The 13,031-nt window shown below is 41.4% G+C and overlaps 1 protein-coding gene across 1 annotated transcript; it reads left to right on the forward strand.

Annotated features, from left to right (window-relative positions):
• The first annotated feature begins 527 nt into the window (after positions 1–527).
• RBX1 (ring-box 1) lies at positions 528–11,490 on the forward strand. The gene is made up of 5 exons (XM_071422979.1): positions 528–687; positions 2,981–3,059; positions 8,644–8,714; positions 9,947–10,032; positions 11,311–11,490. Exons 1-5 carry the CDS (start codon positions 571–573, stop codon positions 11,321–11,323), a joined length of 366 nt encoding a protein of 121 aa, XP_071279080.1. The 5' UTR covers positions 528–570; the 3' UTR covers positions 11,324–11,490.
• The last annotated feature ends 1,541 nt before the right edge of the window (positions 11,491–13,031 follow it).

Raw genomic sequence — 13,031 nt, forward strand, 5'->3', positions numbered from 1 at the left:
ACAGAGGGAGCTCCCAGAACCAGCTCCCGCGCCTGTCGTCTCCATCCTTGCAACAGAACAGGCAAGGCTTGGGCGGCTGTGGCAGCACCTTTACATCCATGCTGATTGTAACTATTGTAAGCTCAACTCGCACGCCGTAAGGTGCGCGTCCTGTCTCCAGCAATTCCATGTTCCTTTTAAAAAAAAAAACTGGACTGCGGGAGAACAAAGAGCTACAGCGGCAACACCGCCGGGCCCACTTCGCCCTGCCTCGATGACGATGGGCGAAAACAAGTTAGAAGTTTATTGAGGCTTCAGCCCTTACGTGAAGAGGAAGGGGAGGCAAACCGCAGGGGATTGTAGCGAGGCGGGGCGCCCAGAGCCCTCACGCCGCTGGCAGAGCGATGAGGGAACTGCGGCGCGGCCCCGCCCCTGCCACCGCCCTCAGCAGCGCGCCCACGTGAACGAGCCCACGTGACCGCGCCCTCAGCACCCGCACCTGCCGGCGCCATGCGAGAGGGGGCGTGGCCACGAGATGACCCCTCCCAGCGTCCCCCACTCCTCCGGCCCCCCTGCCCCGCCCTGCCGCGCATGCGCGCGGAGCAGGACGGGCCGATTCACGCACCCAAAATGGCGGCCGCAATGGATGTGGACACCCCCAGCGGAACCAACAGCGGCGCCGGCAAGAAGCGCTTCGAAGTGAAGAAAGTGAGGCCTCGCCGGCGCGCTCCTCCGGCAGCTTCTGGAGGGATGGAGGGGGTTGGGGCCGGCTTGATGCCAGTGAGCGGGACGGAGAAGGGGGAGACTTCCCGCTCCCTTTACGGAGCCGGGCGCCCGGTTCCGCACCGGAGCGGTGGGAGGGGCGGTGCGAGGCCTGCGGGGAGTCCTGGCGTGCGTCCTAGCCAATGGCTGAGGCGGGCCGCCGCACGTGCAGCGGGAACTGGCCAATCAGCGGGCGCGGCTGGCGGGGGCGGGAGCAGGAGCACCGACGGGGCCGTGCCGGCCGGGGGCTGCCCTGGCCGGGGGATGATGCGCTGCTTGGGGGATGCTCTGCTCGGGGCTCCGCCGCCCGCTCCCCTCTGACGCTGCCGCCCCGACGGGCCTCGGCTACTCCATACCCAGAGCCTTTGGGCAGCTTGGGCCGGCGATCAGCTCTGGAGCGCTTCCGCCCCCCCATCACCCCCGGCCGCTCTGGCCCGGCTGCTGTGGCCCAGCCGCCCGGGCTGCCCCATGTGCTGCGTAAAATACTTTCTGCAAATGGCTGTGGCTGATGTTTTTTCTCCTTCTTATTTAAATCGATCCATAGCAACGTGTTAATGAGCAAATGTCCTCGTGCCACCCTGGCTTTGCCTCCTCGCTCAGAGCAGCCATAATATCGCTTTCCTGTCCAGTGCCACCAGTTTGTCAGCTGGGTCACGGTGATGGTCCGAGGCTCTTCACGAGGGTGTTGAGGAGCAGAGTTAGATTGTGTGGGCTTGTACTAAGGTATCATTTGAGGAAAAGTGGCCCCTAGACTGAATATCAGTAAACACTTCCAGTGATTTCTGCTTGTAGATGAGTTTGTTTGAAATACAGCTGCCATCAGTGATGATGAAAACCCCTGGATCTGTGCCAAAGAAAGTGTTTGGGTGACATAATTGCTTGTCCTTTGGAATTAGGGACAAATATAATGAGAGTGGTAGGAAGTGGCACCACTTATGTGTCAGTGGCATTCCTCCTCCCTGGCCAGGTACCAAGACCTTTGTTGCATGTGTGGCTCAGTACAGGTGAGTGGGCCATCAGAGTAGACCATAATGGGACAAGAGATTAACTACTGGAGTATATGGAAGAGTTAAGGGTGCTGAGAACTTTTATCTCAGCTGACTTGAAGTATGGATAAAGTCCATGAGAGAATGAATGGGAAGCCAGAAGGCCAGCTAGACTTGAAGTTAGAGGTCTGGGAAGAAAAATGAGGTTGCTACTGGTGTATGTCCTAAAAGATCTGGTAGTATTGTGACTACTTTTTATATCAATGCTTGGAACTCAGTGGTCCTTCTTTAGTGTCCCAAACTGAGGGAAAGCAATGAAATATTAAGATGGAAATGGAGCAGAGTAGAGAAGATTTACTATAGTACAGTCAGTGCAAATATATACTGAGAAAATGTAAGGGGGAAAAAATCTATACTACTTAAGTAGTAAATGAAGATTATTTGATTACCAGTGGATTGCTTTGGATGTTGAAGACAGGTTCATTTATTTAATGAGTTTACAGAAGACCTCATTATGGGTTTTGTCTGGAAGAATAAAAAGGTACTATATTTTTCTGCATAGCTTGCCCTCAAATCCTCAAACCCTTCCCCTGAAGTAGCATGGGACAGTGCTATTACTTTTTTATATGCATAAAGTAAGTCTTTGAAAGGTTGATTTGGTAGTACTTTGAAATTTTTATATCCAGCCTTGCTGATAGGTTGTTGCTTATTAACCTTTTGTAGGGAAGATTTTTCAGGAGTCAGTGGAGAGTAGCATTAGAGATTTAGTTCTTGACCCCAACTGCTTTGAAGGGTGATTACTAGAAGAACTGCCACAAATAATGGGAATTCCTCTTAACAAAAATGGCATCTGAATTGGTCCTTCTCCAAGGGGCTGTCCTTTCCTATTAGGATTTGGCTTGATGCATTGTTGCATCATTGGATTCCAGTGGATCTTGAATAGAAATCCAGATGTTTGCATTTGTTTCACCAAAAAAAAAAAAAAAAAAAAAAAAAAAAGGGCAGGGGGACTGTGGGAGTTACCTGCTTTTTGAAGTGGGAAGGAGCCATTGTTTCTGGGAGATTTGTACCACTGCTTCCTAGTAACCTGAACTCATGGTGAAGAATTACTCTGGACTTCTAAGTTGTTTTTTTTTTCTAAATATCCCAGATTTTCTATTTCAAAAAGTACATGGCATCATGAAGAATAGTGAGGATTTCTGTCCAGTGTAAATTGAATCACAACTGTTTTTCTTTTCTCCCCCTCTCTCCAGTGGAACGCCGTGGCTCTGTGGGCATGGGACATTGTGGTTGATAACTGTGCCATTTGCAGAAACCACATTATGGATCTGTGTAAGTAAATGGGGAGGGACACAGTTTGAACAGCTGAAATTACCCCAGCTGAGGATATAACTCAGCAGAGCTTTCACGTAGTAACTAATTCTTCTGCTGATCTGTATTTTATGTAATGCTGAAGTCTCATAATCTATTTTTGTGACCTCTATCACCATACTTCTTCTTTCTCACCCGTTTTTGTAAAGGGTAGGATCTCTTGATGCCAGATCAACAGACATGATGCTGCTGAGTGTATTTTGAACACAACAAAGGAGAACAGGAGTAATAATAAAGAGGAACTGAAATTATTCAGGGTTGACAGGCATTGCTTACAAAGGAAGGTATTATATGTCAAAGTTTGGGAGGTTGCTACAAGTGTCAACTTCTCGATGACACTCATTAAGGTGAAGTCTTGTAACACTCTCTGTGTCTGTGTCTGGCAAGGACAGGCATGGACCAGCAAATTAATTTGACTCCTCATTCTATAAAACCTACCTTGCCTAACTAACTTAGTACATGTTATAGTAGGGGGAATTTTGTAGCCACCTCGAGAATTATTTGTTCACTTACAGAGGAGAGTAATCAAATGCCGAAATGAAAAGCATTACATTGTTAGTATTGATTTGATTTTAATTTTTTTTTCTGTACAATCTTGATGGTTCATTTCTATCATGAAATAGGTCTGTATGCATGAAGTCACTGTTTTCAGTCCTTTAGAGTATTGGTAATGAGTACAAACCTCTATTTTTTTCTCAAAAATGACAAAGTACTGTTGACACCGTAACTGTCTATCTTGTTTCAATCATGAGGGACAGAAGACCCTTTAGCCTACCCCAGACAGAAATTTGCCTATATTCCTAAAATGTGAGGCTAGTGGAACTCCCCAAAACAAGCCCAGGTCCAAACACAGTGCCTGGGCATGGCCTGTCCCGATCCCATTGGAATAGTTTTGTTGCACTTTGGTTTTGTGTGGACACCCTTGGAACCAATACTATTGGCAACTTCCTGTCAATAAGACTGTATGGAAATTAAACACTTCAGATAAATGAGACTTCAAGATTATAGGAACAGCTACTGAAGGATGTACCTGATTTTTATTTAAATAATAATTACAAAATTACTTTCAGAAGCTTTGTTTGGTGGGTTTTTTGTTTGTTTGGTTGGGTTTTTTTAATAAAGAGAAAACATTAATAACACACTGGTCTGAACATGGGTTAAGCAGGTTCACTTCTCTTCTTGGGGATAGGTATGTTTGCATTTTGAGCCAGTTACTGCCTATCCATGCTTCAGGTTATTCTTGGTTATTAGACAGGGAATGATAACACAAAAAAGAGCAGGGATTATGAAATAAATTGAGGTTCTTTAATGTAAAGATTTCCCCCTTTGAAGTGTCTCTAGCCTGTACTGTCTTGGAAAGAAGTTTCAAAAGAAAGTGGACATTGGACTACTGCTTAGTCTCTCAGGTTTATAATGTATTAGAGAGAAAATCATTTTGCTGACAGGCAAATGGAATTTCAAAGACTTATTAGAACATAAGTTGCATTTATAGAATTTACTAATGTATAGAATAAATATATAAAATCCTGTAATTCAAAATAATTATTAATCATAAGAGGCATGTATTTTAAGATAGGAGATGCTGGTGTATTTCATTCTATCAATCTGCCTCAAAATTAATTGCACCTCCCATGACAGACCAAATACAGTCTCATATATTTGCTGGGGTTTTTTTTGTTTTTTTTTTTTTTTTATAAATAGCAAATAGGACATATGGGATGAAGGAGAGGTGTGGAGGAGTTGGAAGGAGAATGGACAAGTGCTATTTTTGAGTAATAAATTTTGTTTATCAGTTCTTTTTAAAATATTTTTTAAAGCCCTACCAATATGTGTGTGGGGGTTGAGAGCATATAGGTAGATAAGGAAAAACAGTAAAGGAAAAAGGCATAGGTAATTTTTTTTCCTTTTTGAGTTGCTCAAGCATAACATGTTATTAATTGGTATGAGCAATGTTATGAGCCTGGACTGCAAATGACAGACTAAAATTGACAGCATACAGAGTAGAAGGCATATCTAAATTGGTATTCCGAGATCAGTGTTGGCTCTGGATTTGCTTACTTCCTTGTTACAGATCATTAATGTTGTTAAAAACTCCTTTAATTAGATTTTCAGACATAAGATGTGAAGTGATGGCAAATTGAGAAAAAATTAATAGAATATGCAGAGAAGAACAGCACAAGATTTGATTTGATAAAATGCAGGATATAATTGTCTCCTACTCCTAGCCACAAAAAGAAACTTAGAATGGGAAAACATTAGAAGAGTGATAAGTAATGCCAGCCATGGTAATGAAAGTTTGTTAATGTTGTAAAGTCAGGCAGGCATCAGTGCTAAGGTGTCATGCAGTTCTCCCCATGCATGTGCCTTATGACTGGTAATAATATGATTCAAAGGATCCCCCTGCCCTCAGTTTGGTTTGTATTCAGTGTACAGAAGGGATGAGTATATTTTCAGTGTTTTGGCTTAATTCTTCTCTGGAAAGACACAGGTTTTGTTGAGATTTTACTTTAGTCTTTCTTCAAAGGCTTGCTCTCTGATGTTGTCACTGCAACATAGTAAGTTGGGGAGTGTTAACAGTTTGTTTAGTATATTGGATTATCTTCTGGTCTAAAATGTGTAATGTCTTATTGTAGTAAGATGACCTGTATAGCTTTGAACTGTGTAAAATGTGCCATCAAATTACTGTCCCCTTGCTTTGATGGTAACATGCCAAGTACCATGAATCCAGCTTCACAAAGATAGATATGTTGCATAGAATCCAGAGAAAAATCTCAGGATGTTTATTAGATGGAATGGGTTTGTATTTATTTCTTGATGTGTAAATAGACAGGTGATTTCTGCAATAGAAAACGCATAGGAAGTGGGCTGGTTCTTACAATGCCAAGATTCAGAAGCTGCCATTTTATAAGATGCATTTCCACAACTCCCTCAGTTGAAATGCTTCCATTGCATCTTTCACAATTATTTTCAGGTATTTCAGGTTTTAGCTGTCTCTTTCTGTCCTCACCTGCAGATACTCTGTCAAAAGCAAGGTAACAGAAGAGTCATTCAATATTCCTCCAGTACCTGTTACTATCTCACTTTTTACAACTTCTTTTGGGTCAGCAGATGGTAAATAGCTTCTCTTTCTTTCAAGAGCCAGGATCATCAGCTTTCATTCAAGGATGGAGATTGTCCATGTATTTAATTTATTTTTTATTTGTTGATATATTTTCCTTTTCTGAAATGAAGCAAGCAGGAGACCAGAAAGTGCTTCAGCTTTTGGGAAGCCCTTTTTTGGTAGTCAAACGTAGCAGTGCTGGCAGTAGTCCCCAGTGAGTTTGATGAGGGAGCTAAACTCGGGTGTCTTGTTGGAAGGGCTTTCCATCACCATCAGAGGACTCCTCCTCAGGCACCTCCACAAAAGTTCATCCATCCTCTTAAACTTTTGGGACTGTCATGCTTTAGACTGTCAGTGAAAGTTTAGGTTTGTCAGTGAAAGTTTCAGTGACACTGAAATGAATGGCAGTGGTGCTTGTTTTCCTTACCTAAACCATCTTTCTTCCTTCTTACTCCCAGGCAAAATACAGAGTCCTTAAAATCCTGAAAATTAAAAATTGTGTTCATGCAGCTCTAATGTTAGGGCCTCTTAGAGAGACAAAAAAAAAAAAAAAAGGCAAAATGACATAAAAAATGGGCTAGATGGACTTCATGTCTAATATGCCCAATATTTTGTTTCTAGCAGGGAAAGAGAAGAAGAAACAAGATAAGCATATTGTGTGCTGGAGTATTTTCCTTGCTTTCAGCAGAGGCTTTCTGAGTTAAACTTTGCTGCTCTTTGACTTTTTTCCTTCAGATTAATTTCCTCATCTTTTCCTACAACTCATCTTCTCACCATGATCGATTACTGTACCGACACTGATCAGATATTTTAAAGTTAACATACTATGCCCCATGACCTTGAGTCCATACTGCAGTAACAGTGAAATTGTTGCAAAGATCTCAGGTGTAGAATTTTATACAAGTATCCAAAGTAATTGAAGTTCTTCGAGGGTCTTGAGCACCTTCCATATTCTCAATCAGATTTAGATTTATTGCTGTATGTATTGAAAGATTTGGGAATTAAGACTGAAGTACTGGATTTTGTTTTCTTCTATAGCAAGGCAAAGGATTGAGCTTTGGACTTCCTGCTGTGGTATAGCATATCTTTGATGTTAACCATATGATAAATACAGGTTCACTCAAATCTTGCAGAACAGCTGTTGCTACTGAGTTTCTTAGGACATCATTCTTGTTTTGAGTAGTTCCTCATGACCAAGATCAATTGACATCCCTTGCATCTCAGAAAAAATGGGCATTTTTTTTTAATTTTGTGCACCTCCACACCTGAAAAGTGTGAAAATGGAGAAAGGGAAGAATGGGACAGAACAAGTAGAGATCACATTTTTCAGCCAAACCTGTGGGGTTTGGAAGTTTTTTAATCTTTAATTGGTGAATCAAATTCCTTTTCCTCTAAGCATATTCAAGCACACAAAGAGTGAACAGAGAATTGGAGCTCGTTCAGACATCTTCTTTGCCAGGGGAAAAAAAAAATCTGCAAAACAAGAAAGCAGCAAGCCCGTGTATTGAGTTCTAGGCTGATCATCTCTCAGCAGATCTTTTAAAATCATTTGGGCTTGACTCCTAAAAAAGGCATCCTTTAACAAGAAGTAAAATGTTAGTCTTACAGGTTTGTGCTGCTGATGGTGGAGAAGTTGGAAAAATCTTTTTTTCTTCTGAAGTTTATTCTTAAACTGGAGCAGAAGTGATTTGTTCAGGCCTTAGAATGGAGAACTGGCTTGTAGGATTTATTTTCTCAGTGTTGTTTTTCTTACCTCACTCTTTTTCATCTCCTTCATCTACACTATCTGACACAAAAGCCCAAAACATAACCCAAACTCATAAAAAGTTAGGGTTGAGGATCCTCCTGGGAACTCAGCTCCAAGGTATAAAATGTCCAAACCATACTGTATTTCCTATCTAAATCATACTGTATTTCCTATTGTGGATTTTTGGGATGTACTTACCTTTCACAAGACTATACAATAAAGACAGGCAAGCTCCAGCATTACACGAGCAAATTAATATGCAAATAAAGTACATAATGTCTGACAGGAACATATAAGAAGTTGTATTGAGAGAAACCTGGGTAAGAAGTTTAAGATGTCAACTCATCATCAAAAGACATCTCTGTGAACACAAGAGGAAAAAATTAAAATCTTTATCCTTGAAATTTGGAAAACAAACACATGTTGCCAGCAGATGAGTTATGTATTCTTGCCCTCTGGAACTTTGGAATACTAAAAAAGTAGAGGAAGGAGGAAATCAGGATTAAGAATGTTTTGAAATGATACTTTTGGAAAAACAGTGCACATTAAACCATAGCTCTTGATACTTTCTGGTGTGTTAAACACCACAAAAGAGCTCCTCCTCCCCTGCCTACATTTGCTATTATGAAGGAATCTACCAGTTAGTACATGTACATCTTCAACTGCTGTGTGTATTTGTTCCATCTTTATTTCCACAGGCATAGAATGTCAAGCCAACCAAGCATCGGCTACCTCTGAGGAGTGCACAGTTGCATGGGGTGTCTGCAATGTAAGGAAAACTTCTGTTGTGGAGCTTGTGTGGGGTGATGCTATCCTCCTTTTTTGAAGATGTGAGACAGAATCAGTTCTGTAGCATGTTTCACATAATCCACCAGAAATAAGAATTTTAAAGTCCTTATGTTTGCTAGAATGTAGAAAGGAGAGAGAGAAAAAAGTGAAAGATGAAGAGATCTAATAAGACAAAGAAGCAAAGGGAGGAAGATAAGCCTCTATATATACATATATATATATATATATTTTTTTTTTAAGGAATAATAGAGCATGATTTTCCTGATCATGGTTTATCTAGAAGTTGCACCTTTTCCTTTGCCCCACTAATAGAATAACTTGGAAGTCAGCCTGTTTGATTTGTCTGTGTGCAGGCTAATTCAAAGAGTTGGTCTGGGGTAACCAGCTGATTTCCTTCCAGTTTTGGGGGAAGATCAAATCAATTGGTCCCACTAGCATGTTAACTCCAAACTTGAATACCTCTTAGCTAGCCTGGGCCTGAGTTGGAAAATAAACTATTCCATAGTGGAATAACTTCCTGATCCTCAATCCCATCTTTACTGTGCTATGGGATTGAGTTACAACGTGACAATGCTGGAACAGGACCATAAATGTTGCAATTCTGTCTGCAGAGGACAAGGGCAAAATTTTAAACCATGTCAGGATATTCTAATGTCAAAATTATGTTGTTGTGTGTGAGAGTGACCACAAGTGGAACGTTGGTTTTAAGTAGCTGTATGGGGTAAGAGAACAGTTGCCCTTATCAAATACATAAATTAGGGTTTTTTTTTTTCTAATTTTGCAAATTCCTTTTTCTTCAGGCTCTGTTATCTCCTGCAAACTGACAGAAAGCTTCCTTCAGCATATATACATTCATGTCATCCCTGCTACTCACTCTGAAATCCTCTCCTTTCTTTCTGATTATGCTTCTTATCAGCATCTGCTCTGCCAATTTTGGCAGCTGCTAAAACTCTGCACTCCCTCCTTCATTAGAAGTCAGTCAGTTGCCACAGTATGCACTGTGGAACAGGCTCCCTGCTGCCGTTTCACTAATGTTTCCTCCTCTGTGAAAATGTGGATCAATTCCTTGGTGTTTATCAGCTAATTGACTAATCAGTCGTCCCCACCTTTGCCTGCAAACTCTCTTCTTCCTGTGATGCTTTCAGTGGTAGTTTTTGCATTGAGGTGCATTCATACACTCTGAAATGATGTGATCTGCACTTTGTCTTCCAGCACGCTTTCCACTTCCACTGCATCTCTCGCTGGCTCAAAACTCGCCAAGTATGTCCGCTGGACAACAGGGAATGGGAGTTCCAAAAGTACGTATCCTGCACAGATTGCAAGGTGAAAAGTCCACTTGTCCTGTAAATATAAATGATCAGTATCAGATTGATGTGTCTGAGGGCATGGTTGCTGTTCAGAGAGGTTCTTTCCTTAGTCACCTGGTTCTAAGTGAGCTCTGAAGGGAGTCCAAGCAGCTGTGGGCTATGTAGGAGCTGTTAAAAAGTAGTGATTTCTACTGACATTCTCTCTAAAGAATGGAGAGCAGGAGAGAAATGGAATAAGCTAGAGTCTCAGGTGAATAGTGTGCTGCTGCAAGAGCAATTTGGGTTTAGAGGATGACCTGAATTCAGCTGCTTGGGTTCCAAAGTATTACTGCTGAGGTGCTAGGGATCTTATTGGGTCCCTCTGTTATCTTGATGATTTGTTTTATAACTCTGATAGCCTCAGAGATTAATACAGCTGATTTCCTAGCATCTGGAAATCAAGTGTCCATGTAGCCATTCCTGCAGCTTTGGTCCATTTATTTTTAATTGCTGTATTGTTTGTTTTATAATGTTTTTTAAAGGTTTCCTGTCAAGAATAGTAGTAGGAGATCCAAGAATGGCTTTTTGAGGGATTGTCATATTTTGAGAAGTAATTGTCCATTGAGAATAGTTAGGAAGTTTGCCTATCACTTCCTTCATTCTGCACCATTGATCTAGTAATCTTAACTGTAAGATTAATCTAGTAATCTTAACTCAGATTGTTCTTCTCCCCAACCACTTAAAAAAAAAATTCTTGTCAGAGTCCAGACTGAAAAAAAGCAAAACAGGTATTATAACTGTTGAGGATTGTGTCTGGGCTCTGGTAGACAGTTCTGCAAATCATCATTGACGTGACAACTGAAGTACCATGGTTTTGATATTAAGATGTTTTCCTGAACACACAATGAAAACTGAGTCCATGTTGTCTGGCTGATCACTTCATATTGCATGGACAGCATGATGAGAAACAGAGACATGAATTAATATTTTCTGATTTGTGCTCAGTCTGGGGCTGTGACAAATTTTGGTCTTGCCTTATGCCAGATATATTTGAAGTGGGATTCAGGGCAAAAGATAACTGATACCAAGATCTCTCCACATGGGCTCTCTTCTAACTGGGTAGATTTTTAGGGGAAGTAAAATGTGGAGAACTTCCTAAGATTTCCTTAATAGTATTTCACCCATTTATATGTTAATTATGCTGTGGTAGAATGAAAATAAATCCACCCAGACCAGCACTCCTATGAATTGAAATTTTTAAAAGAGCATTAACATATTATCTATTTGCAGGTATGGACACTAGAGAGATGGTCCCACGCTTCTTGTTATGTCATCGAACTCAATTGTTCTTGTCACCATGGGTTTGTTTTAGTGACTTGGAAAGTCAGTAATGTATACAATTCCTCTTTCATGCTAATTTCTTCCTATTGTATACCATTGAATAAAGTCCTGCTGGAGCTTCCTGTCAAAGTTTTTTGTCTTGTGTTCAGGAGCGGGCAGTCAGAGCATGAGGGAGGAGAATTATCTGCAGACTGGGGACTTAAACTAAGCTTAACTCTTTAGCTGGGGAGTGCTTCTTTTTTGCTGTGCCAGGCTTTTGACTGTGAGTTTGGTTCTACTCCCACACAAATGAGAACCACACCTTTGGCTCACTGAGGTTGGTGTTAAGCTCCATTGTGTAGTGCAGTGGGTGCAGGACATGGCCTGGCTAAGAGTAGTTTATGCAAATAGCTTTTTGTGTGGACATGCTTTATTAGAGCAGAGTTGAAATGATGATCTATACAATTAGGGGTTGTGTCATCATTAGAAACTATTCTCTCACTTCTACTCTTGAGTTTGACTGGACCACCTTCCCTGCAGAGGAAATTTTCACTAACTTCCCAGTTCCAGCTGTTTAGATTTGGGGAACAGAAATGGGATGTCACTTTTTGTCAGTGTTCATAAAGTGCTTTCATGTGTTGAGTGAAAGTAAACTCAGGAAATTCATGTGCTAGACTGGCTGGAAAGCTAAAAGTAAGCAGTATATAAGCAAACCAATTCTTTATTTGCTTTCTAGTGGTATTTTTCCCAGTTCAAGTCCAAGTGGCCAAAAATCATTCCTTTGAAAACTACATAATGTTCTGTTTGGTGTCTCCTCTGCCAAATGGCCTGGTATCCCTACTGCATCAAATTTTGCCCTCTATGTCAACAGCCTCAGCAGATGCTGGGAACTGAAACAGCATCCAAGAAATTCTTCCTGCTACAAAAGGCTGCCTCTTTATGTCAGCAGTGTTAGACATGGTAGATTTCTGTCCTTGACTATTCATGATGCCATCTTTGGATGCCATTTTTTTTTGCTAGTTACTGAGGATGGGAAATTTGATAGCTGATGTTAAACATTAGTGTACTGTAGTGATAGGGGCTAAAGATGGCCATTGAGAGAACCAAAACTTGCGGTTTTCTGTAATTGCTGGGGCTTTCTCTAATCTGCAGCAAGCAAATGTCAGGATTATTTTATCAGTTGGTGTCATTGCTCTGAAATGATATGGCTCACTGTTTTCCACCCTTAAGAAGAAAACAGGAACAAGTAGGACTAGAAGAGTTTATAGCTAGACAGTTTATTTACCATGTTCCTTGGTAGAAAGTTTATCCTGGATTTGTCAGGTAGTTTTGGTGATGGAGGCAGGAAGGGAACAGAAGAGGGGGGGAAGATGATCTCAACAGTGGTCAAAGTATTCACCCAGGCAACGGGGGATCCAGGTTAAATGCCATTCCCTGAAATTTGAACTCCTATTTAATGTCCTGTCAAGATGAGGGAAATGTCAGATGTCCCTGGTCTTGATTGTCCATTTTGTTTGCAGTGTTTGGTTTTTCAGGACCTGGTACCCAGATGCTCACCAATTTATATCCTTGAGAACTTTGTTTTGGGTCCAGCTACATCATTCTGATTCATCTCTCTTTCATCTGTGCATATTGCCCTGGGCATATTTGTTTTAGCTGGGGACAGAAACGTTTTCCTCTCCTCTGTGGCT

The sequence above is a fragment of the Agelaius tricolor genome, unplaced genomic scaffold (genome assembly GCF_023055355.1).
Source record: "Agelaius tricolor isolate 1412-34295 unplaced genomic scaffold, bAgeTri1.0.p SCAF_3, whole genome shotgun sequence".
Lineage (NCBI taxonomy): Eukaryota > Metazoa > Chordata > Aves > Passeriformes > Icteridae > Agelaius > Agelaius tricolor.

What these genes read in the sequence shown, in the direction of transcription:
- RBX1 (XM_071422979.1), top strand. Translation starts at nt 571, where the DNA reads ATGCGCGCGGAGCAGGACGGGCCGATTCACGCACCCAAAATGGCGGCC. An exon ending in AGCGCTTCGAAGTGAAGAAA is followed by an intron (nt 688 to 2,980) that starts GTGAGGCCTCGC and finishes CCCTCTCTCCAG; the next exon opens with TGGAACGCCGTGGCTCTGTG. An exon ending in TTGCATGGGGTGTCTGCAAT is followed by an intron (nt 8,715 to 9,946) that starts GTAAGGAAAACT and finishes TTTGTCTTCCAG; the next exon opens with CACGCTTTCCACTTCCACTG.